This window comes from Ictalurus furcatus, chromosome 13 (genome assembly GCF_023375685.1).
Source record: "Ictalurus furcatus strain D&B chromosome 13, Billie_1.0, whole genome shotgun sequence".
NCBI lineage: Eukaryota > Metazoa > Chordata > Actinopteri > Siluriformes > Ictaluridae > Ictalurus > Ictalurus furcatus.
This window is the reverse complement of record NC_071267.1, coordinates 26,016,339-26,043,838: the sequence shown is the minus strand read 5'-3', so window position 1 is coordinate 26,043,838 and position 27,500 is coordinate 26,016,339. Positions and strand designations below refer to the sequence as shown.

General features: G+C 46.0%; 1 protein-coding gene across 2 annotated transcripts in view; it reads left to right on the top strand.

The window, feature by feature from the left end:
- Window positions 1-27,500, top strand: part of thrab (thyroid hormone receptor alpha b) — a 159,043-nt gene that overhangs the window by 95,817 nt on the left and 35,726 nt on the right. The window contains exons 3-4 of one of the 2 annotated variants that reach the window (XM_053639959.1): window positions 15,470-15,607; window positions 17,420-17,648. In XM_053639959.1, the coding sequence (XP_053495934.1) occupies window positions 17,593-17,648 (56 nt within the window). In that variant the 5' untranslated portion in view covers window positions 15,470-15,607; window positions 17,420-17,592. The remainder of the gene's footprint in view (window positions 1-15,469; window positions 15,608-17,419; window positions 17,649-27,500) is intronic. The other variant, XM_053639960.1, reaches the window with a different exon arrangement.

Genomic DNA, 27,500 nt, shown 5'->3' with positions numbered 1-27,500 from the left:
GTTCTCCTTGGAGCCCCCTCTCATAATGGTTCTAGAACCATTAAGAAATGTGGATCTTTTAGAAATAGGTAAAGGTTTTTAAACTCATACACATTTTGTCACATTGTAAAATACCCCGTGGTTCCGCTAGGAACCCTTTCTGACGGAGAAAGAACCTATTCTTTCTACTTGTGTGTGTGGTTTTTTTTTTTTTTTCATGGAACTCTTTTGTCACAGGGATCTTGAATAAACTATGAAAACTACACTCCTGGGAAAAGGTTTCCTCCAGGGTTCTTCGTATAGGTAAACATTCTTAGAGTCTTAGTTGGGTTCTACTTGGAACCATTTATCATAGGGAAGTTGTCTGTTTTTAGGTTCTGTATAGAACCTTTATTGAACACGTAACTTGAATTACAAGGAACATTACAGTCTCAGAAGGTTTCCTCGGGAATCTTAGCTTCCTGGAGAGCTTTGACTTCATGGAACCTTACCTACAGAAAGTTCTAGATGAAGGGATCTACTGAAGCTTTTCAGATTCCTAAGTTGATCCCTTTAATAAACTAGGAACACTACAGTCTCGGGGAAAACTTTCCTAAAGGATTCTTTGGATATTTGAGCGTACTTACATTCCTAGAGCGGTTCTACGTTGAACCCTCAGGTTCTACAGAGAACTTTAATGGATTGCTAGGAACACTCTTAGGAAAAAAGTTTCCTCAGGGTTTTTTTTTTGTTTTGTTTTTTTACGTATATTTAAGGGTTCTTAGGATTCCTCGAGGGGTTGCACTTCATAGCTTTATAGAAGGTACTAATTGAATGATTTCAGACTCCTCTATGGCTTCTACATGGAACTATTTTGTCACATGGACCCTGAATAAAGTAGGAACACTACAGTCTTTGGAAAAAGGTTTCCGTAATGGATTTGTGGCTAGTTATGGGTACGTAGCTTTCTAGAGCTGTATGATAATTGAAGTTTCTGTGTAAAACCTGACAGGGAAATAGAACTCTGGGACTACACGTAAGTGTGCTAATACTTAATAAAACATTTGAATGTTTAAAATCTTGAGGAAACCTTTTTTTTTTTTTTTTAAAAAAAAAAAAAAACGAATTTAGCCCACAGTGTGTTCATGCAATGCATGAGTGTTTATAGTCAACTTTTATTTGCATGCGTACGGTCTGGCACTCAGGACAGCTCGGGATCTGATTTCAGCCTGGGAAGTTCCGAGGGGTCTGTTCTCTGTTTATGAGACGAGCGAAAACTCCGAAGCCACCGGTTTATGATTTTATTCTCTTTTCATAAACATGGTCTTATTTAATCCTCTTATTTAAATTACACAAGGGTTTGGTTTGGACAACGTCATGGGTACGGTTTCAGTTTCATGGTAAATCGAAGAGCCTTTAACTATCCAGAGAACTCTTGAGTTACCTTTTTTTTTTCTTTTCCAAAAGAGAATAAATGTTCTTAGCTTCTTTAAAGGTTTTTTTTTTTCTTTTTTTTCTTCTTGTACTTAGAACCTTTATAAATTTCTTCAGAGGTCCCTCTGGGGAAAGTTCCTCTCTTGCACACTAAAAAAGAGTGTTTTTCCATCAATTCCAAGTAGAACCTTTTTTGAAGCTAAGAACCCATGATTATCCAATGAACCCTTAAAGAACCCCTGTAGAACTTAGCACAGTTTCAACACTGTTTAGATATTACAAAGAAAATGGAAGCTCTTTTGGTTCTTCAAAGGTTCCTTAAATCTTCTCTAGATAAGTATTGGTTCTTGGCCTTTATAAGAACGTTTTTTTTCTGATAGGAAATCCCTTCTACATGGCATCTTTAAGAGATCTGCCATCCGTTCATCCCATCTGCCAGAACGGTTCCATCCGTGGTGTTTATGTTCTTGCCAGAGCTGGATTGGTTTGGTTGTTCTGTGGTTAGGTGCACATGGACTGCATGGTTCCGATCAGTGGGCTTGCTGTCTGTGTGCACACACGCCACGTTTCCCCTGAGTGTGTTTTCTTTGAGAACGTCGTGTAATTTGTGTGGCAGGAGGTTGGCATGGAATCCAGACATTTTATTTCTTCTGCAGGCTGCACTGACAGATCTTAATACCTACATGTCAGGTTCTACATGGAATCTTACACTTGAACAAAAAAGTTTCTTCTAGGGTTCCTTGGATATTTAAGAGTCTATATATGAGAGGAGTTCTACTTGTAACCCTCTCTGCCAGAGACATCATCTGTCAGATTTTAGATGGAACCTTGAAGGAACTTGATGTACGACGAACACTGCTTTCTTGAATAAAGGTGTCCTCGATGGTTAGTTAAGGATTCTTCAAAAAAACAATCTGTTGTCAAGTTCTACATCAAATCTTTAAGGAACATGGAACTTGAATTACTAGTGAATTTACACTCTTGAAAAAAGGCTTCTTCAAGGGTTCTTTGGTTAGTTAAGGGTCATTAGATTCCTAGAGGTATCTTTGGAACCTTTTCTGATAGGGAAATTAGATGTTCTATGTAGAACCTTTAAGAAACATGTCGACTAGATTTGTGGAGTAAAAGGTTTTTTTTTCTTCTTCTTCTTGGCACCCTTAGATTTCTAGAAGAACCCTCGGAACCCTTTCTGATAGGAAAGTCATCTGTTGTCAGGTTCTAGATAGAACCTTTCAGGAACTTGGATTTTGAATTATGAGCTGGACTACACTCTCTCTGAAGCTCGCTTTCAGGAACGTGGAACTTGAATTACTAGTGACACTACACGCTTGGAAAATAATTTAAAAAAAAAGGTTCCCTCAATAGTTCTACTTGTCACCCTCTCTGATGAGGAAATCATCAGTTGTTAGGTTCTACATCAGAACTTTAGATAACGTGGAACTTGAATTGCAAGCCAAATGTACTCTTGGGAGAAAAAAAAAGGAGTTTTTTTGATAATTAAGTGTTCGTAGGGATTCGTAGGTGGGTTCTACTTGGAACCCTCTCTGACTGGGAAATCTGTTTCAGGTTCTTCATCAAACCTTAAAGAAACTTGGATTTTGAATTACTAGTCTCTACACTCTCTTAAATAGTCAAAGGTTCTTAGATTCCACCATGGTCTGTACTTAGAACCGTTTCTGAAATAGAAACCCTCTGATGTACTGTAGACTTTAGAGTTAGATGTTTATGGATTCTGAGTTTTATGAACTTGGAACTTGAATGAGAGAAATGAATGTAAATATTTGATCAGGAAACGGAATGTTCCGGTACTGCCGAGAACATCGAAATAAAAAATAAAAGAAATGAAAAATGAAACCTTATCCATGACCTCAAAGCCGTGATTAAATAAGACACGTTGTTCTCGCGGGACTCGGTGCAGCGGGTGTGCTTGTAAACATTTGATAAGCGAAGTTGAATCGTCGAGGTAATTTCATCCAGAGGAAAGTTAAAGATCAGTAATGGGTTTTTTTTCTCACCTGTAGAGTAATAGTGGAGGACTGAGATATCGAGAGAGAGAGAGAGAGATATGGCTCGAGCCTATTTTTATTTCCTCAGCTGAGATTGTACAGATTGTCTTGGCACGTGGCGTTGTGTTGTGTCTCGTGCCCGCTCGGACAGTTAGGGCAGCGTGCCCAGATCCCTCATCTCTCACCTGGCCTCACTCCCCGCCTGACCTGTTTGCTGAGAGCTGGGATTCACACACACACACACACACACACACAGACTTAATTTCACTCCCGCGTTCTCTTTCGTGCCAAATTGTTCCCCGTGCTTTCATTCATTAAAAAAAAAAATTATTTTAGGGTGCCAAAATTTATGATAGTTGATCATATCAACCGATATACTTTTATATTCTAGTGAAAAATTAGGCAGACGTCAGCAGTTTTAGTCCAACGGTTAGCGGTTTACTAATGCGTTTGTCGATTTCAAAATCAAGTGTGCACTTTGTTCTGAAATTATTGGCACCCTTTAGGTTGTAAAGTCATAAAACAATATCTTTGTGTTGAATCTCATACTGAAATATTTACTGAGTTTTCATTATTTATTTATGTATGTTCTTCTTTTTTTTTTTTTTTAAATCAAACCCATGTGTCACAATTATTGGCACCCCTGCGTTTAGTCAGGTGGTACTTTGTACAGTCCTTTGGCGGTCAATATAGCGTACGTCGTCGTACGTGCGGTTCTGCTGTGTTTATTTTGTAATTAACTCGCCCTCCATTTCGGATGCGTTGGAGATAATCTGAGGCCGATGAAAGGACGACGGACATCGGTATCTCTTGTTTCTGTTGTCCACACCATAACGTGAACACCGTGGCGTTTTCAAATCCAGCCAGGCTCGGCCTTGTGTGATGACCAGGCTCGGACCGTGAAGCAAATACACACAGGGCTTGAGAGAGGAAGCACCTCTGACCCTCCACACTGGCAGACATGTTGCCTGGATTACAACCAAAAACATGAACCTGACCATCGATGTGACCCTGTATGTCCGTTTGTCTTTGCTGTGTTTGTCCTTTCTGTCTGGGTCACCAGGTTTCTCTCTCTCTCTCGCTCTCTCGCCCTCGAGTTTGTGTTATTTATATTTTCTCTCCATTGCTGTCCTGTTTATAGTGGCCTGATTGCTGTAAGTAGGTCACTAGGTTTGTGCATGGGGAAATCCTGAAGCCTGCGACACTGCAGTTTCCACTCGGTCTACGGCAATAAAATATGAGAGCTCTTAAACAAGAGCATGACAGAGAGAGAGAGAGAGAGAACGAGAGAACAGCGCGTGGTGAAAGTTTTCCCGCATTGCAAACTTTTTTCATCTGTGAAAGATTTATAGTGTTTGGTTCAGCGGTTTACGAACGACATAGTGCAGAGTCGGACAGGAATGTTGCTTTGTTGACAGATCCTCCCTTGCAAACTAACATGCAGATGAGAATGATCCAAATCGGCTCTCGTTTGCAAACGCGGTCATAGCCTTGGAAGCATTTTTAGCCAGAGGAGTAAAGCTGGGAGAGGCAGAAACACCTCGCTTTCTCTTTACACCGAGAAGCCTTGTCTCTGCTCCATACTGTACTGTACACTCAGTACTCTGACCTTCTGCTGACCCACCTTCCTCGTGCCAAGTTTCTTCAAATTTCCTCCGTTCAACGCTGTACCGTCTCACCACTATGGAGTTAACAAATATAAAACATAAGTGTGTATGACAAGGGAAGACAAAGGAACGTGGAAGGTCTGGGAACATGAAATTGATCATTAGTCGTCCTCAGAAGTGATGTCACACTGTAGATTTGATTGTATAATTGGTTGTAGTCTCGGGGAATCATTTTTCTCCTACATCATAACACACTAATTCACAGGTCCGGAGAAGTATAGGATTGTTTCGCAGACATTCCACAACATTAAATATAACGGCAAATGGATAAAAAAGTACATTGTGTAACAAATAGATATTGTTGGTATTGGCAAATTGCTCTGACCTTTAGGGTGTGCAGTTATCGGTAAATAATCAAATACCCAGTAGTAATTGTCAGGGATATCCCGGAGGCTACTCTGGACTACATCTCCCAGCAGCCACTGCACTACGTGACGGTCACATGACCACCTGCACCTGAACTTAATGAGCAATTACGGGTATTTATAGCCACAGTTTGCACTACACTGGTTGTCTTGCGTTTGTCGTTCTCTGCCATAGGGGTCATGGTTTTTTTCTTTGCCTTAGTGGTTCGCCACGTGTTCGTAGCTTCTTTTGTGTTTGTTTTCATTGTGGTTAAACGCTTTATCTGCACTTGCATCCATCTCCGCTTCCAAACCGTGACAGTAATGGTATATCATCCTGATCCTGACCCTTTCTGCTCTCCGGACCTGCCTGACCCATCCGGATGCCCTACCACTGGATGGAGCTCTCATGAACTGGAGGCTACAGCCTGGAGATTACTGAGGACGGTACCACATGAAATACCATGGAAATAGTTTTGGACTTCAATTCCACATGGACGTTCTCGCTGTGGTTGCTGGGACTACGGTTGCAGCGATGGCCTTGGGACTGCAATTACCACATATAGTTTTACACTCAGGTCTCCTTTAGTGAACAGTGGACTAGTTCAACAAAGAATGAACTTTCCTTTACTTTACACTATCCGTTGTTACCCAGATGAGGACGGGTTCCCTTCTGAGTCTGGTTCCTCTCAAGGTTTCTCCCTCATATCATCTTAGGGAGTTTTTAATCGCCACCGTCACCACCGGCTCGCTCAATAGGGATAAATTCACACACTTAAAATCTGTATCCTGAGTTTATATGTACAGAAACATAGCACACAAACTGGAACGCTGCTATGCTTGTTGCATTTCACACAATTTAGCAACAGAAGCTAACAGTTGGAGTAATCTGTAAGTTCTGAGCTTGTATCATGGGATCAGTGCATCCTGATATATTTTTGCCCCCCTCTACACTATGAGTATTCAATCGACAATTTAGACTGTCACTGACTATTTAGGCCCTGCTCCTACTTGGAGTTAGAAGTCAGTGTGTTCCCTATACACAAGAACCGTCAAGGTTTATTCATAAGTTAAGTGTTTTCATTCTCGCAAAAGTGGCCACCAAATTCCTTCTTATTGATTTAGGGCCTGCTTAGCTCTCACATTCTCTCTTTCTCACACACACACCTTTGCAGCCTCTCACTCTACCCTTGTTACAGACATAAAACCTGACGCCTGCAGGTCTCCGTGGGTGTGATTTATTAGCAGTTATTAATAACCGTGTAAACAGACCTGCAGGGTCCTCTTTAGGCAGCAAGGATTTACACATGGCAGACACTGCTAAATGACAAACTCTGCTTTATATATTCACAAAGACAGAAAAAGAGAAAAAAAGGCAAGTAATGCAAGGAAACACACTAGCAGGAGGATCTGTGCTGGTTGGGTAGGTGGATTAAGCCGGTCATAATCTATGACCATTCGAGTCCATCTGGTAGTCTGTAGTATGAAGTATGGCAAGAATGAGCATGATACAGTAGGATTGAGGGTAGAGAGGAAGGGGAAATGGAGTGAGGTGAAGTGCAGTAGTGTAGAATAGAACAGCATGAACTACATTGGTGGAGAATAGACTGGTGTTAAGTGCAGTAGTGGAGAATGTTGTAAGGAGAAGTATGTTAGTAGACAATACAGTAGGGCAAAATACAGTAGTGGAGAATAGAATAGAGTGAGGTTTAGGGATGGGGGATGGAGTACAGAGAAGTACAGGAGTAGGGTGAAGTACAGTTGTGGAGAATATTGTAGCGTGAAGTACATTAATAGAGAATGGTGTATTGTAAAGAACGGGATTGGGGAATAGAGTAGGGTGGAGAATAGAGTACAGTGAACTATAGCAGTGGGATATAGAATATGGTGGGACTGGTGTATGGTGAAGTACAGGAGTGGAGAATAGAGTATGCTGAACTATAGTAGTGGGGAATAGAGTAGGGTAGAGAATGGAGTGTGGTGAAGTACAGGAGTGGAAAATAGAGTAGAGTGAACTATAGTATTGGGGAATAGAGTAGGGTGGAGAATAGAGTACAGTGGAGAATAGAGTAGGGTGGAGAATAGAGTACAGTGAACTATAGTAGTGGGATATAGAGTATGGTGGGACTGGAGTATGGTGAAGTACAGGAGTGGAGAATAGAGTAGGATGGAGAATAGAGTAGAGTGGAGAATAGAGTAGGATGGAGAATAGAGTAGGGTGGAGTAGAGTGGAGAATAGAGTAGGGTGGAGTAGAGTGGAGAATAGAGTAGGGCGGAGAATAGAGTAGAGTGGAGAATAGAGTAGGGTGGAGAATAGAGTAGGGTGGAGTAGAGTGGAGAATAGAGTAGGGTGGAGTAGGGTGGAGAATAGAGTAGGATGGAGAATAGAGTAGGATGGAGAATAGAGTAGGATGGAGAATAGAGTACAGTGGAGAATAGAGTACAGTGGAGAATAGAGTAGGGTGGAGAATAGAGTACAGTGGAGAATAGAGTAGGGTGGAAAATAGAGTACAGTGAACTATAGTAGTGGGATATAGAGTATGGTGGGACTGGAGTATGGTGAAGTACAGGAGTGGAGAATAGAGTAGGATGGAGAATAGAGTAGAGTGGAGAATAGAGTAGGATGGAGAATATAGCAGGGTGGAGAATAGAGCAGAGTGGAGAATAGAGCAGAGTGGAGAATAGAGTAGAGTGGAGTAGGGTGGAGAATAGAGTAGGATGGAGAATAGAGTGGAGAATAGAGTAGAGTGGAGAATAGAGTAGAGTGGGATATAGAATATGGTGGGACTGATGTATGGTGAAGTACAGGAGTGGAGAATAGAGTATGCTGAACTATAGTAGTGGGGAATAGAGTAGGGTAGAGAATGGAGTGTGGTGAAGTACAGGAGTGGAAAATAGAGTAGAGTGAGCTATAGTATTGGGGAATAGAGTAGGGTGGAGAATAGAGTAGGGTGGAGAATAGAGTACAGTGGAGAATAGAGTAGGGTGGAAAATAGAGTACAGTGAACTATAGTAGTGGGATATAGAGTATGGTGGGACTGGAGTATGGTGAAGTACAGGAGTGGAGAATAGAGTAGGATGGAGAATAGAGTAGAGTGGAGAATAGAGTAGGGTGGAGAATAGAGTAGGATGGAGAATAGAGTAGGGTGGAGAATAGAGTAGGGTGGAGAATAGAGTAGGGTGGAGAATAGAGTAGAGTGGAGTAGGGTGGAGAATAGAGTAGGGTGGAGAATAGAGTAGAGTGGAGTAGGGTGGAGAATAGAGTAGGGTGGAGAATAGAGTAGGGTGGAGAATAGAGTAGAGTGGAGTAGGGTGGAGAATAGAGTAGAGTGGAGAATAGAGTAGAGTGGAGAATAGAGTAGGGTGGAGAATAGAGTAGGGTGGAGAATGGAGTAGAGTGGAGAATAGAGTAGAGTGGAGTAGGATGGAGAATATAGTAGGGTGGAGAATAGAGCAGAGTGGAGAATAGAGCAGGGTGGAGAATAGAGTAGAGTGGAGAATAGAGTAGGATGGAGAATAGAGTAGGATGGAGAATAGAGTAGGATGGAGAATAGAGTAGGGTGGAGAATGGAGTAGAGTGGAGAATGGAGTAGAGTGGAGAATAGAGTAGAGTGGAGTAGGATGGAGAATATAGTAGGGTGGAGAATAGAGCAGAGTGGAGAATAGAGTAGGATGGAGAATAGAGTAGAGTGGAGAATAGAGTAGGATGGAGAATAGAGTAGAGTGGAGAATAGAGTAGGGTGGAGAATAGAGTAGAGTGGAGAATAGAGTAGGATGGAGAATAGAGTAGGGTGGAGAATAGAGTAGAGTGGAGTAGGATGGAGAATATAGTAGGGTGGAGAATAGAGCAGAGTGGAGAATAGAGCAGAGTGGAGAATAGAGCAGAGTGGAGAATAGAGTAGGGTGGAGAATAGAGTAGGGTGGAGAATAGAGTAGGGTGGAGAATAGAGTAGGGTGGAGAATGGAGTAGAGTGGAGAATGGAGTAGAGTGGAGAATAGAGTAGAGTGGAGTAGGATGGAGAATATAGTAGGGTGGAGAATAGAGCAGAGTGGAGAATAGAGTAGGATGGAGAATAGAGTAGAGTGGAGAATAGAGTAGAGTGGATAATAGAGTAGGATAGAGAATAGAGTAGGGTGGAGAATAGAGTAGAGTGGAGTAGAGTGGAGAATAGAGTAGAGTGGAGAATAGAGTAGAGTGGAGAATAGAGTAGGATGGAGAATGGAGTAGAATGGAGAATAGAGCAGGGTGGAGAATAGAGTAGGATGGAGAATAGAGCAGATGGAATGTGGAGTGCATATGAAGTCACATGTTTCAGGGTGAAATCTAGATATATCTATATCTAAACATAAACATGGCCATAGAGGAAACAATTAGCGTAAGCTGTGTTGAGGATAAGAATGCCACATAGGCGGCCATGGCCAATCGATAGCCATCAGGATGTGGTCTGCAGTGGCTTGAAATGTCTTTATATATAATACTAAGGTTGGGATTGATCAAAATGCATCCCAGATCATGAAAAAAAACATCTACATGATTAATAGAAACCTACGTAGATGGGTATTATCGTGCCTCTCACCAGTTCCTCCCATGACATACTGGTGCCCTTTGAAATAAAACCACAAATTTGGACTAATTGCTATTCTCTGTCTTTGATTATCGTGTCATGCTGTATGGTCTTTAGGATGCCTCTACATCTGATTTACATTTCTACAAAAATGTGTCGCTTAGAAACAAATAGGCATACATTGAAAACATTGACTCTGGTGCCGGATGACTCATTGCAGAGAGAAATGACTAAACCAATTTTGGGCTTTCACTGCATACAGACAAACAACCCAATTTCTGTCCATTTCATTATGACACGTTGAAGACAGATCGAAAGCGATTGTTTGCTCTCTAGCGATATATAATAGCGGGCGGCTGTGGCTCAGGGGGTAGAGCGGGTCGTCCACTAATCGTAGGGTTGGTGGTTCGATCCCTGGCCCACGTGACTCCACATACCGAAGTGTCCTTGGGCAAGACACTGAACCCCGAGTTGGTCCCGATGGCAAATTAGCGACTTGCATGGCAGCTCTGCTACCATTGGTGTGTGTGAATGAGACACAGCGTAAAGCGCTTTGGATAAAAGCGCTTTTCAATATAAGTGAAGACCATTTAACTGCTGATATGACACTAGGGTGATGTTTTCAACCCTCTCAAGGTACCACAGTGTTCGGACCTGCCATCTAACTACTAGCTTTGTTAAACCACTAACACACTGGTTTGACTAATCGTTACTTAATCAGTTTGAATTGTGCATGATGGCAAGAATGTAGTCCATTTTCATCACCAAGTGATGGCCCTTATTCAGTGTGTAGTGGAACCTCACAGCTCAAGGGTCCCGGGTTACTCTTTGTGCATGGGTGTCCCAACGGTTCTCTGGATTCCCAAAAACTCCCGGGAACATGCTGGTGAATTGGCCACTCTAAACCGCCCCTAGGTGTGAATGAGTGCTTGTGCTCTCGGGCACTGCTGCGCACGCCGAAATCTTTATTGCAGTGTGTGGTCTCTCAGTTGTAAATGTATCGCTCGATCACCTCCCTAGTGTTGGTGACATTCGGAGAAGACATCAGGTCTGAACAGGTTTGTCCAGGAAGAATCACTATAGGGTCGATCAATTAAAATAAGGGGTCTATCGTGTCATATTAATGCTTTTTGAGCAGTGGCCCATATCACACTTATTCTTGGTCTCTTATGTCTCCAGTGTATCCTCTTCAGTTTTGACACGCTTCCTTTTTCTTTAGAGCTGAGTACGTCTTTCTTTTACACGCGCGATAAAACCTCGCCGTGGAGTCTTAATTAACCCGAGCACGGTTCCACTAGCTAGCATGTAGCAACGTGGTCAGAATTTATTCTTTTTTATCCTGTTTCAAGCCTGCCATTTTGAAGTGCGCAATTAAGGCTATGGCAAGGACGAAAAGAGGCTGAGAAGTTTTTTTTTAAGGCCAATTAAAAAGTTTCGGAAGGAAGCTAGAAGCGACTGTCGCAGTACGACGGAGGAACCTGCACCTGCACTGTGTTCTAACACTGCACTGCGTTGACATATATGTCGACTAACATATATTCATGCTCGAAAACAGCCATATAGACACACCTGCAGTGCCACAAAATGCCTACAGCTCTTTTATGTACGGTATATTAATGAGCTTGTTCCCCTACCTTTCTCGCACACTTATTACCCAGTGACTTTTACAGCCTTAATTTATTGCCGTATCGTGATTTATTTCCCTTCGCAGCTGTAGTGCCACTCTGATTTTACCCTTCTAACTCCTGACCCCTCTAGTTTAAGTTATTTTTGACTCGGCTTTCTCTCTTCCATTCCGTCTCCCTTTATCGCGTACTGCCCCTTCTTGCTCGCTCTTTTTTTTGTTGTTTTTTTTTTGCTCAAGCTTTTGAAGCAAGAAACCCAGGCTATAAAGCTTCTTTTATAGGTCCGGAATGTTTGAAGGCTTGCAGCTTTATGGATCTGACCTGGACCCATGCAGGAGAGGCTGCAGCAGGCACGAGCTGGGAGAAGTGAGCAGCCACATGTGTCATCTGGTTACGAAAAAAGGTTGAGGAAGAGCGTCGTGGCGTGTGTGAGGCAGGGAAGCATTGCAGCGTTTTCCCGCTTGTAAAAACCTCTCAGCTGACAGCGTTGAGCTTCCTGTATTTATGACTGAGAACAGATTGCACTGTGAAGTGCTACGCCACTCGTTGTCAGGCTGACGTAGGAGCTTCACACACTAGCAATCTCTCTTGCTCTGTGTTTGGCATGTAGCAGGACAGTTTGGCCGGTGGACACACAAGCAAGCCAGCATCCTGAGAGCAGCCGGCCAAGCATTAACTAATACAGGATGAATGTCCCTTTGGCTCGGCTCTCGCTGGCTTGCATCACACACTTGTTTTGGTGTCCTTGAACTGAAGTGTGCTCCTGCATTGAATGCGTAATATGGGACAGCCGGATGCAGGCCCAGTTATGTGTTTGGTATGCACACACACACACACACACGCACACACACATCACACACACTGCTCATTTTCCCAGCAATGCAGATTTAAGTCCTGGCTCCGATAGCCTTGCTAATCATTATCTCTTTGTTTCTTTTCTTTTCTGACCCACACGCATAAAATGACTATACAGACGGAGTTGTTTTCTAGTCACGTGCTTGTTAAGGAGCCCTGTAGGAATTGCACTCGATTGGGACAGGGTCAATTCCACCCATCCATCCATGTCCTGTACGGCTTATCCTACACAGGGTCGTGAAGGGCTTGGAGCCGGTATCCCAGGGGACTCAGGATACAAGGCAGGGGACACTCTGGGCGGGGTGTGAACCCATCGCAGGGCACACAGTGTCAACGTTCCTCTTGAACTTTCCATTGATAGTTTATTTTTCAAGATGTTCAACTTGGCCAGTTCTTGGTTTCACCTTAAAAAGTCTCCATACTTGTCTTGCCCAAAGATATGATGGAATCTTTACCAACTTGTCAATTCTTGGTGTTTTCTGCAGGTCATTTTACAGCACACTGTAAAGCAGGGTAATTTTTTCCAGTCCTGGCAGTTTGTAAAATAAGTGCTGAAATGATGGAATCAGATAGGACTAAAATTGCTGAGATAGTCTGGTTTAAGAATAACATGATGCCGCCTTCAGATGTAAAACTAAACCCATATGAATAGGGAAAGTTTCCACAACAAAGCTGGAATTGTTATGACTGCTGACATCTAAACTAGTCTTGTCCTGTCTACTCATCCCCCGACTTAGTGTACTGACCTGATGTAGATTCTTTTAGGATAGCGCTTACCTTTTTGCCAGGTTACGAACATGGGAGCCTAGAGGGGCATGGAGGGGACTTAGTGGTTAGCACATTTGCCTCGCACCTCTGAGGTTGGAGGTTTGATTCCTGTCTCTGCACTGTGCTTCGGGGGATTCCTCTGTTTACTCCTCCAGTCCAAAGACATGTGTTGTAGGCTGATTGGCATGTCTAAGTTGTCTGTAGTGTGTGAATGGGTGTGTGAGTGTGCGTGCGATGGCTTGGCACCCCGTCCATGGTGTCCTCCGTCTTGCACCCCGAGTCCACTGGGATAGGCTCCAGGCTCCCAGCGACCCTGTGAAGGATAAGCGGAACAGAAAATGGATGGATTTTTCATAACAATAACACTGTTGCAAATTGTAAAAGAATTCCTCGTCGTGAGTTACAGTCGGTGGTCACAGTTCACTTTAGTTGATTTGGCACCTTTATGAACAAAGACAGTCGCCAAACAAGTTCTAGTGATGTCAGACATTTTGGGATGAACCAATTGAACCATTGTGGCAAATGGGCAAATCGGAAGAAAACGGCCAATCCAAAGGCAGTCAAATGTCTCTATATATGCCTTTAATAATGTGCCACACTCTCCACTATGAATTTGTAGAGCCATTCGCTGGTGGATGCAGACTGCGAAACTCAGAATTGATCCTGGTATCACTGCTGGAAGTAGTGTACCTACGCTACGCTTTAGCGACACTTCATTTTTCAACCCTAGCTATTGACTTGCAGAAATGTGCAACACATGACATACATGTGTAAGCTGTGAGGAATCTGAAGAGCTCAGGGTTTGTGTGAATGTCTGGCTGAACTGCTATCTCGCGTCATAACCTGACGGCAAACTTCTCGCTGTTTCCCTGAACGTAAACAAAGCTGACAGCATATACAGCTGAGCTGACAGGCGGCGTTACACGTGCAAACACCGATCACATCTCAGGGCCCAGAAACGCCGACGGAACAGAACTGCTGGCAGATAACGGCTGTACAGATGTGAACAAGCTAACCTTCGGTTAGCTTCGGTTAATTACTGAATAATGAATTCCCTTCTTTCTTTCTTCATCTTCCTTTCCTCTTTTTTCTTTTTCTTCTTCCCTGCATCTATCTCTCTATCTCTCTATCTATCTCCCTATCTATCTATCTGTCTATCTATCTCTCTATCTCTCTATCTATCTCCCTATCTATCTATCTATCTCTCTATCTCTCTATCTCCTTATCTATCTATCTATCTATCTATCTATCTATCTCCCTATCTATCTATCTATCTCTCTATCTCTCTATCTATCTCCCTATCTATCTATCTATCTATCTATCTCCCTATCTCCCTATCTATCTATCTATCTATCTATCTATCTATCTATCTCCTTATCTATCTATCTATCTATCTATCTATCTCCCTATCTCTCTATCTCCCTATCTCTCTATCTATCTATCTATCTCTCTATCTATCTCTCTATCTGTCTATTGATCTATGTATCTATCTCCCTATCTATCTATCTATCTATCTATCTCTCTATCTGTCTATCTATCTATCTATTTATCTCCCTATCTCTCTATCTATCTATCTATCTATCTATCTGTTTTCTTTCTTATTTCTTCTTGTTCAACTTCCTCTTTATTATTGATTCTTCTTCTTCTTCTTCTTCTTCTTCTTCTTCTTCCCTGCTTCCTTCTTTCTTAATTGTCCAGATGTTCTATCTGCCTGATAGGAACAGAAATAGACACGTGTTGATGAATAAAAGCCAGTATCTGATGTACCGTTGTCAGGATCACGCTAGCTGGGGTTCTAGTAACACACGCATCATTAGTGTCTGGATGCTTTTATGGTAAAGATGAATAGGAATGTTTGTTTTTTTGTTTTTTTTAGAAATATTCAAAACTAGTGGTTATAAAAACAGTTATATGATGAGACGATTCTTCATTCTGTCAGCAAGTCAATAACTTTACAGCTGGCCAGCCGGGAATGGATAAACGGTCAAACCGTGAGCGCTAGTTAGCCGCGGCTAGTGACAACTCTTACAGCTGAAATAAATGAGCTTTCAGTTTTCCTGTGTGAGTGTGAGTGTATGTGTGCGTGTGTGTGTGTGTGTGTGTGTGTGTGTGTGTGTGTGTGTGACCTCGATACTGTATCTGCAGTTGAGCTCCAGCCCGTGTTCTAACACTCAGCTGTCTCAGTTATAAACACAGATTCATCTCTGGATGTTATTTAGCTGATTTTAAGTTGGTGTTGTTCCACAGAGCTGAGGGACGCTGGGTTCCTCTCACTGAGAGCTGATCTTCTGATAGAGTCAGAAATCATTCCCAAAGAAACTCAGCACAGAGCTACAGAGAAGCTGTGTCCGGTCTCACGGTTCCTTCTAAAGCTCAGTCACATCGGTGTGTAATACACTCGCTGCTGCTTCTTCTTCATCCCTCTTCATCCCTCTTCATCCCTCTTCATCCCTCTTCTCTCTTCTTCTTCAACATCCTCTCTCTTCTTCTTCTTCTTCTCTCTTCTTCTTCATCATCCTTCTCCTTCTCTTTTCTTTTTCATCCTTCTTCTTCTTCGCTCTTCTTCTTCATCCTCTCTCTTCTTCTTCTTCTCTCTTCTTCTTCTTCATCATCCTTCTTCTTCTTCTCTCTTCTTCTTCATCATCCTTCTTCTTCTTCTCTCTTCTTCTTCATCCTCTTCTTCTCCTTCTCTCTTCTACTTCATCCTCTCTCTTCTTCTTCTTCTTCTCTCTTCTTCTTCATCCTCTTCTTCTCCTTCTCTCTTCTTCTTCATCCTCTTCTTCTCCTTCTCTCTTCTACTTCATCCTCTCTCTTCTTCTTCTTCTTCTCTCTTCTTCTTCATCCTCTTCTTCTCCTTCTCTCTTCTACTTCATCCTCTCTCTTCTTCTTCTTCTTCTCTCTTCTTCTTCATCATCCTTCTTCTTCTTCTCTCTTCTTCTTCATCCTCTCTCTTCTTCTTCTTCTCTCTTCTTCTTCATCATCCTTCTTCTTCTCTTTTCTTTTTCATCTTTCTTCTTCTTCATCTTCTTCATCCTCTCTCTAATTCATCCTCTCTCTTCTTCTTCATCTGTCTTCTTCTTCATCATCATCATCCTCTCTTCTTTTTCTTCTTCATCCTCTCTTCTTCATCATCATCCTCTCTCTGCTTCATCCTCTTCTTCATCATCATCATCCTCTCTTCTTCTTCTTCTTCATCCTCTCTTCTTCTTCTTCATCATCATCCTCTCTTCTTCTTCATCATCATCCTCTCTCTGCTTCATCCTCTTCTTCATCATCATCATCATCATCCTCTCTTCTTCTTCTTCTTCATCCTCTCTTCTTCTTCTTCATCATCATCCTCTCTCTGCTTCATCCTCTTCTTCATCATCATCATCATCATCCTCTCTTCTTCTTCTTCATCCTCTCTTCTTCTTCATCATCATCCTCTCTCTGCTTCATCCTCTTCTTCATCATCATCATCATCATCCTCTCTTCTTCTTCTTCTTCATCCTCTCTTCTTCTTCTTCATCATCATCCTCTCTCTTCTTCCTCTTCATCTGTCTTCATCATCATCATCCTCTCTTATTTTTCTTCTTCATCCTCTCTCTTCTTCATCCTCTCTTCTTCTTCATCATCATCCTCTCTTCTTCTTCATCATCATCCTCTCTCTGCTTCATCCTCTTCTTCTTCTTCATCATCATCATCCTCTCTTCTTCTTCTTCTTCTTCTTCTTCTTCTTCATCCTCTCTTCTTCTTCATCATCCTCTCACTTCTTCTTCATCCTCTTCTTCTTCTTCTTCATCATCCTCTCTCTTCTTCATCATCATCATCCTCTCTCTGCTTCATCCTCTTCTTCTTCTTCATCATCCTCTCTCTTCTTCTTCATCTGTCTTCTTCTTCTTCTTCTTCATCCTCTCTCTTCTTCTGTATCTTTCTTCTTCTTCTTCTTCATCCTCTCTCTTCTTCTGTATCTTTCTTCATCCTCTCTCTTCTTCATCTTCATCTTTCTTCCTCTTTTTCTTCCTCTTTTTCTTCTTCTTTTTCGTCTTTCTTCTTCTTCTTCTTTCTTCTTCTTCTTCCTCTTGTTTGTAGGATTTTGAGGAAAGTAAACGATATCTCCCGATGTTGTGTGATGTTGTTGAGTTGTTGTGCACAGCTGTAGCTCTCAGGCATTTCTCACGTCAGCGTTATGACACCCGTGTCTCTGTTATGTTCCAGGTCGTGTCTCATGGTCGTCAGTGTTGAAGCGGGCACTGGGATTGGTTGGTGAGCGTGGCTCCTCAGAGCTGTGGGATGTCCATCTGACTCAACGACGCGAATGACAGCTATTCGTCTACAGGTGGGGCCCGCCTCAGTCTCACATGATTGGCTGCTGGATGGAATTAAGGTGAATGGAACACATGCCCAAGGAGCAGGACCTTAACCAATCAGAGAGAGAAGAGAAACGGTGAGTCGCTGGCTCCTCCTCCTCACTGCTCGTACAGCTCGGCATGGCTCTGATTGGCTCTGATTGGCTCTGATTGGTCAATGTGTAATTCAGTATCTAATCCACCATGGCCATAATATTTAAATGGCAGCTCTAACACACACCAAACCTTGGTATACCTGCTTAAGATACAGCTTTGGGTGGATCCTTTTCCACTCCACACACACACACACACACACACACACTCAAAGCCCTTTTCCTCTCACAGTGTTTACACAGTGCACGTTCACATCCTGTCTCATCCATCCTCCATTTCAGCTCTCATTTCAGCTCTCCTCCATATTCCATTCATCATCCTCTTATCCTACCATCTTTTATTCTTTCTTTTCATCTTCTTTTCCACCTTTCCTTTTTTCCCCCCTGTTCTGACACACACTTCTCCCTGCCTCCTCACCGTCCTCCTCATCCTTTTCCTCTCTTCAGTCGGGAATATGAAATCTGATGCGTTGTGTGTGTGTGTGTGTGTGTGTGTGTGTGTGTGTGAAGTTGAGTTGAGCTGGTTCCTGATGCATCCCTCTGCATCTCAAGTGAGGGAAAATGTGAAAAGCTCACACTGCTCCTCCTCCTTCTCATAGGATGTGAATTTTATACACAAACGCTCTCAAGTAAAAAGGAATATACACACCATTTTAAATAAAGTTTTCATTCACACACACACACACACACACACACACACAAACATCTGTCATTACCAAAGTGCATCAGTCTGTAGTAGTAACCTCTCATTTACATGCCAACAACAATTATTTGATTTAAAAATTATATAATTTCTTATTGGGAAAACAACCGTGTATATATATATATATATATATATATATATATATATATATATATATATATATATATATATATATATATATATATGCTTGTGCTAGGATTGCTTTTACTGTGTTTATACTTTATATTGTATTATCGTTATTATATTTGCAGTGCATATGATATTTGTGCGAAAACGCTGTACTATATGCTATATTATTGCATTATAGCATTACTTCATTGATTAATCGGATGGGGGCGGGGCAAACTTTCAGTGCCTTTTTTTTTTGTTTGTTTATTTAAAATAAAATCCACAAACTGAGTGTTACAAATATAAATTCAGACTAAAACTTTACACAACTGTTTGTGCAAAACACAAAAGAACCCAACACACACACACACACACACACACACACACACACCGGAATATATATTATTAATTTAGGACTGTAGTTTAATTCGGTGCTTTTTGTGAATCCATAAAAAAAATATGCATAAGTACTTATATACAATATGAATATAAACTAAATAAGATATATATATATATATATAGAGAGAGAGAGAGAGAGAGAGAGAGATAGATATATAGATAGATATAGATATATAGATAGATAGATAGCATTATTTTTTATGGATTTTTTATGGATGTCAAGCGCCGTCGATTAGGAAGTGGCTTATAGTTCCGGTTAGTGTTCCATTTGAGATGAGATTACTTTTCTAAAATCCCTACACTAGATGGTAGAGTAGTCCGTGCATAGTGTAAGTGTATAGGATGTCATTTGGGACACAACTTTAGTATTTACGCAGACCGACTAATCCATAATGAGATTCGTTGGCAGCGATTTCCATAATCGATTATTATCCATTTGATCGATTAGTTGTTGCAGCTCTAGCGTGTTCTATACGGAGCTGTTTGTGAATGTAAAAAGTCTGCAAAGTTTCAAAAATCAAAGCGCACGACAAACAGAGTCATCGACTCCCAAAAGAAGGAACCGATTCTGAACAAACGACTCGTTAGTGATTCCAGACTTCACTTCCTGTACTAACCTACGTAGGTTTATAACAAAAAGCCCCGCCTCCGGTCTTCATCGGCTGCTCGTTGACAGCGGTGGACCGATCACAACAGACTGGGATGTCTGACCAATCAGAGCAGAGTATGCTCTCTGAAAGGAGGAGTTTAGGACGAATCATTTAGAACGGATCATTTAATGAGTCGTTTGTGACACTGGGGGGAGAAAAGGTCATGCTGCAGTTTAAATTATGAGCACGTTAAAGTGTTTTTTGAGCTCGGATGCGTGTACATCTATTGTAGGAGACCTTTAAAACAAAATTAGGCAGGTTTCAAATCCATAATAGGTGCGCTTTAAATGAGATATCCTTGAATTTAACCCTGCGTAGACAGCCGTGTCGTTTAAGAGCAGAAGTTAAGAGTTAATGATTTAAAGTTAATGTTTTATCTTCTGCTCCAGCTCTGGCCTCACTGCTGTTTTCTCTCTGGCTGTGAAATGATATCAGCGAGTTTAATTATGCTGCGTTTTGCTTATCGAGCTGATTTAGTTCATATTTATATGAAAGCATGCAGCTGTAAAACCTGTCAATCATAATCAGCTCAATTAGTAATCATTACTCAATTATAGCACAAAGAGAGAGAGAGAGAGCGAGAGAGAGAGAGAGAGATGTTGACATTAGTAAAAGTGTTAATAAATATCCTTACAAATTAATTTATAATAATCTCATCTGCTTCACTGATTATAGTCATGTAAAAAAAAACTTCACAATTGAAATGAATAAAAACCAGATCAGTCACATGGAAAAGTAAGCACACAGCTTCAAATGCATAAAATTAGATCGGGTGCCAGTGATCAGAACCTGATTAGGGAGTGCAGGTGGAACCGGTCTTCTTCATACCCCTCTCATATCTACTGAAGTGTCTGCCGTTCCCTTTGTTATTGATGTGTGTGGTGTCATGAAGATCTGAAGAGTTCTGTGAGGCCTTCAGAATAAAAGTAGTGGACGGCTATGAGTCTGGCAAGGAATTTGAAAAGATCTCAGGGACTGGACAGCTTGCATTCATTGATTCACCTATGAGTTCTACATCATATCAAAGAGTGCTTGAAGATAATGTGAGGCCATCTGTCAGAAAGTTGAAGTTGAAGTCAGACAGTACATCACCGTCCCTCACAGCACCTCACAGCACCTCACAGCACCTCACCGTCCCTCACAGCACCTCACAGCACCTCACCGTCCCTCACAGTCCCTCACAGCACCTCACAGCACCTCACCGTCCCTCACCGTCCCTCACAGTCCCTCACAGTCCCTCACAGCACCTCACAGCACCTCACCGTCCCTCACAGCACCTCACAGTCCCTCACAGTCCCTCACAGCACCTCACAGTCCCTCACAGTCCCTCACAGCACCTCACAGCATCTCACAGCGTCTCACAGTCCCTCACAGCACCTCACAGCATCTCACAGTCCCTCACAGCACCTCACCGTCCCTCACCGTCCCTCACAGCACCTCACAGCACCTCACCGTCCCTCACAGCACCTCACAGTCCCTCACAGTCCCTCACAGCACCTCACAGCACCTCACCGTCCCTCACAGCACCTCACAGTCCCTCACAGCACCTCACAGCACCTCACAGCACCTCACTGTCCCTCACAGCACCTCACAGCACCTCACCGTCCCTCACAGTCCCTCACAGCACCTCACAGCACCTCACCGTCCCTCACAGTCCCTCACAGTCCCTCACAGTCCCTCACAGCACCTCACAGCACCTCACCGTCCCTCACAGCACCTCACAGTCCCTCACAGTCCCTCACAGCACCTCACAGTCCCTCACAGTCCCTCACAGTCCCTCACAGCACCTCACAGCATCTCACAGCGTCTCACAGTCCCTCACAGCACCTCACAGCATCTCACAGTCCCTCACAGCACCTCACCGTCCCTCACCGTCCCTCACAGCACCTCACAGCACCTCACCGTCCCTCACAGCACCTCACAGTCCCTCACAGTCCCTCACAGTCCCTCACAGCACCTCACAGCACCTCACCGTCCCTCACAGCACCTCACAGTCCCTCACAGTCCCTCACAGCACCTCACAGCCCCTCACAGTCCCTCACAGTCCCTCACAGCACCTCACCGTCCCTCACAGCACCTCACAGCACCTCACAGTCCCTCACAGTCCCTCACAGTCCCTCACAGCACCTCACAGTCCCTCACAGCACCTCACAGCATCTCACAGCGTCTCACAGTCCCTCACAGCACCTCACAGCATCTCACAGTCCCTCACAGCACCTCACAGTCCCTCACAGTCCCTCACAGCACCTCACAGCGTCTCACAGCGTCTCACAGTCCCTCACAGCACCTCACAGCACCTCACAGTCCCTCACAGCACCTCACAGCACCTCACAGTCCCTCACAGCACCTCACAGCACCTCACAGCATCTCACAGTCCCTCACAGTCCCTCACAGCATCTCACAGTCCCTCACAGCATCTCACAGTCCCTCACAGCATCTCACAGCATCTCACAGTCCCTCACAGTCCCTCACAGCATCTCACAGTCCCTCACAGTCCCTCACAGCACCTCACAGCACCTCACAGCACCTCACAGTCCCTCACAGCATCTCACAGCATCTCACAGTCCCTCACAGTCCCTCACAGCATCTCACAGTCCCTCACAGTCCCTCACAGTCCCTCACAGCATCTCACAGTCCCTCACAGTCCCTCACAGCATCTCACAGTCCCTCACAGCACCTCACAGCACCTCACAACACCTCACAGCACCTCACAACACCTCACAGCATCTCACAGTCCCTCACAGCACCTCACAGCATCTCACAGTCCCTCACAGCACCTCACAGTCCCTCACAGCATCTCACAGTCCCTCACAGCACCTCACAGCACCTCACAGTCCCTCACAGCACCTCACAGTCCCTCACAGTCCCTCACAGTCCCTCACAGCATCTCACAGTCCCTCACAGCACCTCACAGCACCTCACAGTCCCTCACTGCACCTCACAGCATCTCACAGTCCCTCACAACACCTCACAGCATCTCACAGTCCCTCACAGCACCTCACAGCATCTCACAGTCCCTCACAGCACCTCACAGTCCCTCACAGCATCTCACAGTCCCTCACAGCACCTCACAGCACCTCACAGTCCCTCACAGCACCTCACAGTCCCTCACAGTCCCTCACAGCATCTCACAGTCCCTCACAGCACCTCACAGCACCTCACAGTCCCTCACTGCACCTCACAGCATCTCACAGTCCCTCACAACACCTCACAGCATCTCACAGTCCCTCACAGCACCTCACAGCATCTCACAGTCCCTCACAGCACCTCACAGTCCCTCACAGCACCTCACAGTCCCTCACAGCACCTCACAGCACCTCACAGCACCTCACAGTCCCTCACAGCATCTCACAGTCCCTCACTGCACCTCACAGTCCCTCACTGCACCTCACAGTCCCTCACTGCACCTCACAGCATCTCACAGTCCCTCACAGCACCTCACAGTCCCTCACAGCACCTCACAGTCCCTCACAGCACCTCACAGCACCTCACAGCACCTCACAGTCCCTCACAGCATCTCACAGTCCCTCACTGCACCTCACAGTCCCTCACTGCACCTCACAGTCCCTCACTGCACCTCACAGTCCCTCACAGCATCTCACAGTCCCTCACAGCATCTCACAGTCCCTCACAGTCCCTCACAGCACCTCACAGTCCCTCACAGCACCTCACAGTCCCTCACAGCATCTCACAGTCCCTCACAGCACCTCACAGCACCTCACAGCACCTCACAGCACCTCACAGTCCCTCACTGCACCTCACAGCACCTCACAGTCCCTCACAGCATCTCACAGTCCCTCACAGCACCTCACAGCACCTCACAGCACCTCACAGTCCCTCACAGCACCTCACAGTCCCTCACAGCATCTCACAGTCCCTCACAGCACCTCACTGCACCTCACAGCACCTCACAGTCCCTCACTGCACCTCACAGTCCCTCACTGCACCTCACAGTCCCTCACAGCATCTCACAGTCCCTCACAGCATCTCACAGTCCCTCACAGCACCTCACAGCACCTCACCGTCCCTCACAGCACCTCACAGTCCCTCACAGTCCCTCACAGTCCCTCACAGCACCTCACCGTCCCTCACAGCACCTCACAGCACCTCACAGTCCCTCACAGTCCCTCACAGTCCCTCACAGCACCTCACAGTCCCTCACAGCACCTCACAGTCCCTCACAGTCCCTCACAGCGCCTCACAGCATCTCACAGCGTCTCACAGTCCCTCACAGCACCTCACAGCATCTCACAGTCCCTCACAGCACCTCACAGTCCCTCACAGTCCCTCACAGCACCTCACAGCATCTCACAGCGTCTCACAGTCCCTCACAGCACCTCACAGCACCTCACAGTCCCTCACAGCACCTCACAGCACCTCACAGCACCTCACAGTCCCTCACAGCACCTCACAGCACCTCACAGCATCTCACAGTCCCTCACAGTCCCTCACAGCATCTCACAGTCCCTCACAGCATCTCACAGTCCCTCACAGCACCTCACAGCACCTCACAGCACCTCACAGTCCCTCACAGTCCCTCACAGCATCTCACAGTCCCTCACAGTCCCTCACAGTCCCTCACAGCACCTCACAGCACCTCACAGCACCTCACAGTCCCTCACAGTCCCTCACAGCACCTCACAGTCCCTCACAGCATCTCACAGCATCTCACAGTCCCTCACAGTCCCTCACAGTCCCTCACAGCATCTCACAGTCCCTCACAGTCCCTCACAGTCCCTCACAGCATCTCACAGTCCCTCACAGTCCCTCACAGCATCTCACAGTCCCTCACAGCACCTCACAGCACCTCACAACACCTCACAGCATCTCACAGCATCTCACAGTCCCTCACAGCACCTCACAGCATCTCACAGTCCCTCACAGCACCTCACAGTCCCTCACAGCATCTCACAGTCCCTCACAGCACCTCACAGCACCTCACAGTCCCTCACAGCACCTCACAGTCCCTCACAGTCCCTCACAGCATCTCACAGTCCCTCACAGCACCTCACAGCACCTCACAGTCCCTCACTGCACCTCACAGCATCTCACAGTCCCTCACAACACCTCACAGCATCTCACAGTCCCTCACAGCACCTCACAGCATCTCACAGTCCCTCACAGCACCTCACAGTCCCTCACAGCACCTCACAGTCCCTCACAGCACCTCACAGCACCTCACAGCACCTCACAGTCCCTCACAGCATCTCACAGTCCCTCACTGCACCTCACAGTCCCTCACTGCACCTCACAGTCCCTCACTGCACCTCACAGCATCTCACAGTCCCTCACAGCACCTCACAGTCCCTCACAGCACCTCACAGTCCCTCACAGCACCTCACAGCACCTCACAGCACCTCACAGTCCCTCACAGCATCTCACAGTCCCTCACTGCACCTCACAGTCCCTCACTGCACCTCACAGTCCCTCACTGCACCTCACAGTCCCTCACAGCATCTCACAGTCCCTCACAGCATCTCACAGTCCCTCACAGTCCCTCACAGCACCTCACAGTCCCTCACAGCACCTCACAGTCCCTCACAGCATCTCACAGTCCCTCACAGCACCTCACAGCACCTCACAGCACCTCACAGTCCCTCACAGCATCTCACAGTCCCTCACAGCACCTCACAGTCCCTCACAGCATCTCACAGTCCCTCACAGCACCTCACTGCACCTCACAGCACCTCACAGTCCCTCACAGCATCTCACAGTCCCTCACAGCACCTCACAGCACCTCACAGCACCTCACAGTCCCTCACAGCACCTCACAGTCCCTCACAGCATCTCACAGTCCCTCACAGCACCTCACTGCACCTCACAGCACCTCACAGTCCCTCACTGCACCTCACAGTCCCTCACTGCACCTCACAGTCCCTCACAGCATCTCACAGTCCCTCACAGCATCTCACAGTCCCTCACAGCACCTCACAGCACCTCACCGTCCCTCACAGCACCTCACAGTCCCTCACAGTCCCTCACAGTCCCTCACAGCACCTCACCGTCCCTCACAGCACCTCACAGCACCTCACAGTCCCTCACAGTCCCTCACAGTCCCTCACAGCACCTCACAGTCCCTCACAGCACCTCACAGTCCCTCACAGTCCCTCACAGCGCCTCACAGCGTCTCACAGCGTCTCACAGTCCCTCACAGCACCTCACAGCATCTCACAGTCCCTCACAGCACCTCACAGTCCCTCACAGTCCCTCACAGCACCTCACAGCATCTCACAGCGTCTCACAGTCCCTCACAGCACCTCACAGCACCTCACAGTCCCTCACAGCACCTCACAGCACCTCACAGCACCTCACAGTCCCTCACAGCACCTCACAGCACCTCACAGCATCTCACAGTCCCTCACAGTCCCTCACAGCATCTCACAGTCCCTCACAGCATCTCACAGTCCCTCACAGCACCTCACAGCACCTCACAGCACCTCACAGTCCCTCACAGTCCCTCACAGCATCTCACAGTCCCTCACAGTCCCTCACAGTCCCTCACAGCACCTCACAGCACCTCACAGCACCTCACAGTCCCTCACAGTCCCTCACAGCACCTCACAGTCCCTCACAGCATCTCACAGCATCTCACAGTCCCTCACAGTCCCTCACAGTCCCTCACAGCATCTCACAGTCCCTCACAGTCCCTCACAGTCCCTCACAGCATCTCACAGTCCCTCACAGTCCCTCACAGCATCTCACAGTCCCTCACAGCACCTCACAGCACCTCACAACACCTCACAGCATCTCACAGCATCTCACAGTCCCTCACAGCACCTCACAGCATCTCACAGTCCCTCACAGCACCTCACAGTCCCTCACAGCATCTCACAGTCCCTCACAGCACCTCACAGCACCTCACAGTCCCTCACAGCACCTCACAGTCCCTCACAGTCCCTCACAGCATCTCACAGTCCCTCACAGCACCTCACAGCACCTCACAGTCCCTCACTGCACCTCACAGCATCTCACAGTCCCTCACAACACCTCACAGCATCTCACAGTCCCTCACAGCACCTCACAGCATCTCACAGTCCCTCACAGCACCTCACAGTCCCTCACAGCACCTCACAGTCCCTCACAGCACCTCACAGCACCTCACAGCACCTCACAGTCCCTCACAGCATCTCACAGTCCCTCACTGCACCTCACAGTCCCTCACTGCACCTCACAGTCCCTCACTGCACCTCACAGCATCTCACAGTCCCTCACAGCACCTCACAGTCCCTCACAGCACCTCACAGTCCCTCACAGCACCTCACAGCACCTCACAGCACCTCACAGTCCCTCACAGCATCTCACAGTCCCTCACTGCACCTCACAGTCCCTCACTGCACCTCACAGTCCCTCACTGCACCTCACAGTCCCTCACAGCATCTCACAGTCCCTCACAGTCCCTCACAGCACCTCACAGTCCCTCACAGCACCTCACAGTCCCTCACAGCATCTCACAGTCCCTCACAGCACCTCACAGCACCTCACAGCACCTCACAGTCCCTCACAGCATCTCACAGTCCCTCACAGCACCTCACAGTCCCTCACAGCATCTCACAGTCCCTCACAGCACCTCACTGCACCTCACAGCACCTCACAGTCCCTCACTGCACCTCACAGTCCCTCACTGCACCTCACAGTCCCTCACAGCATCTCACAGTCCCTCACAGTCCCTCACAGTCCCTCACAGCACCTCACAGTCCCTCACAGCACCTCACAGCACCTCACAGCCACTCACAGTCCCTCACAGTCCCTCACAGTCCCTCACTGCACCTCACAGTCCCTCACAGCATCTCACAGTCCCTCACAGCATCTCACAGTCCCTCACAGTCCCTCACAGTCCCTCACAGTCCCTCACAGTCCCTCACAGCACCTCACAGTCCCTCACAGCACCTCACAGCACCTCACAGCACCTCACAGCACCTCACAGCACCTCACTGCACCTCACAGCACCTCACAGTCCCTCACAGCATCTCACAGTCC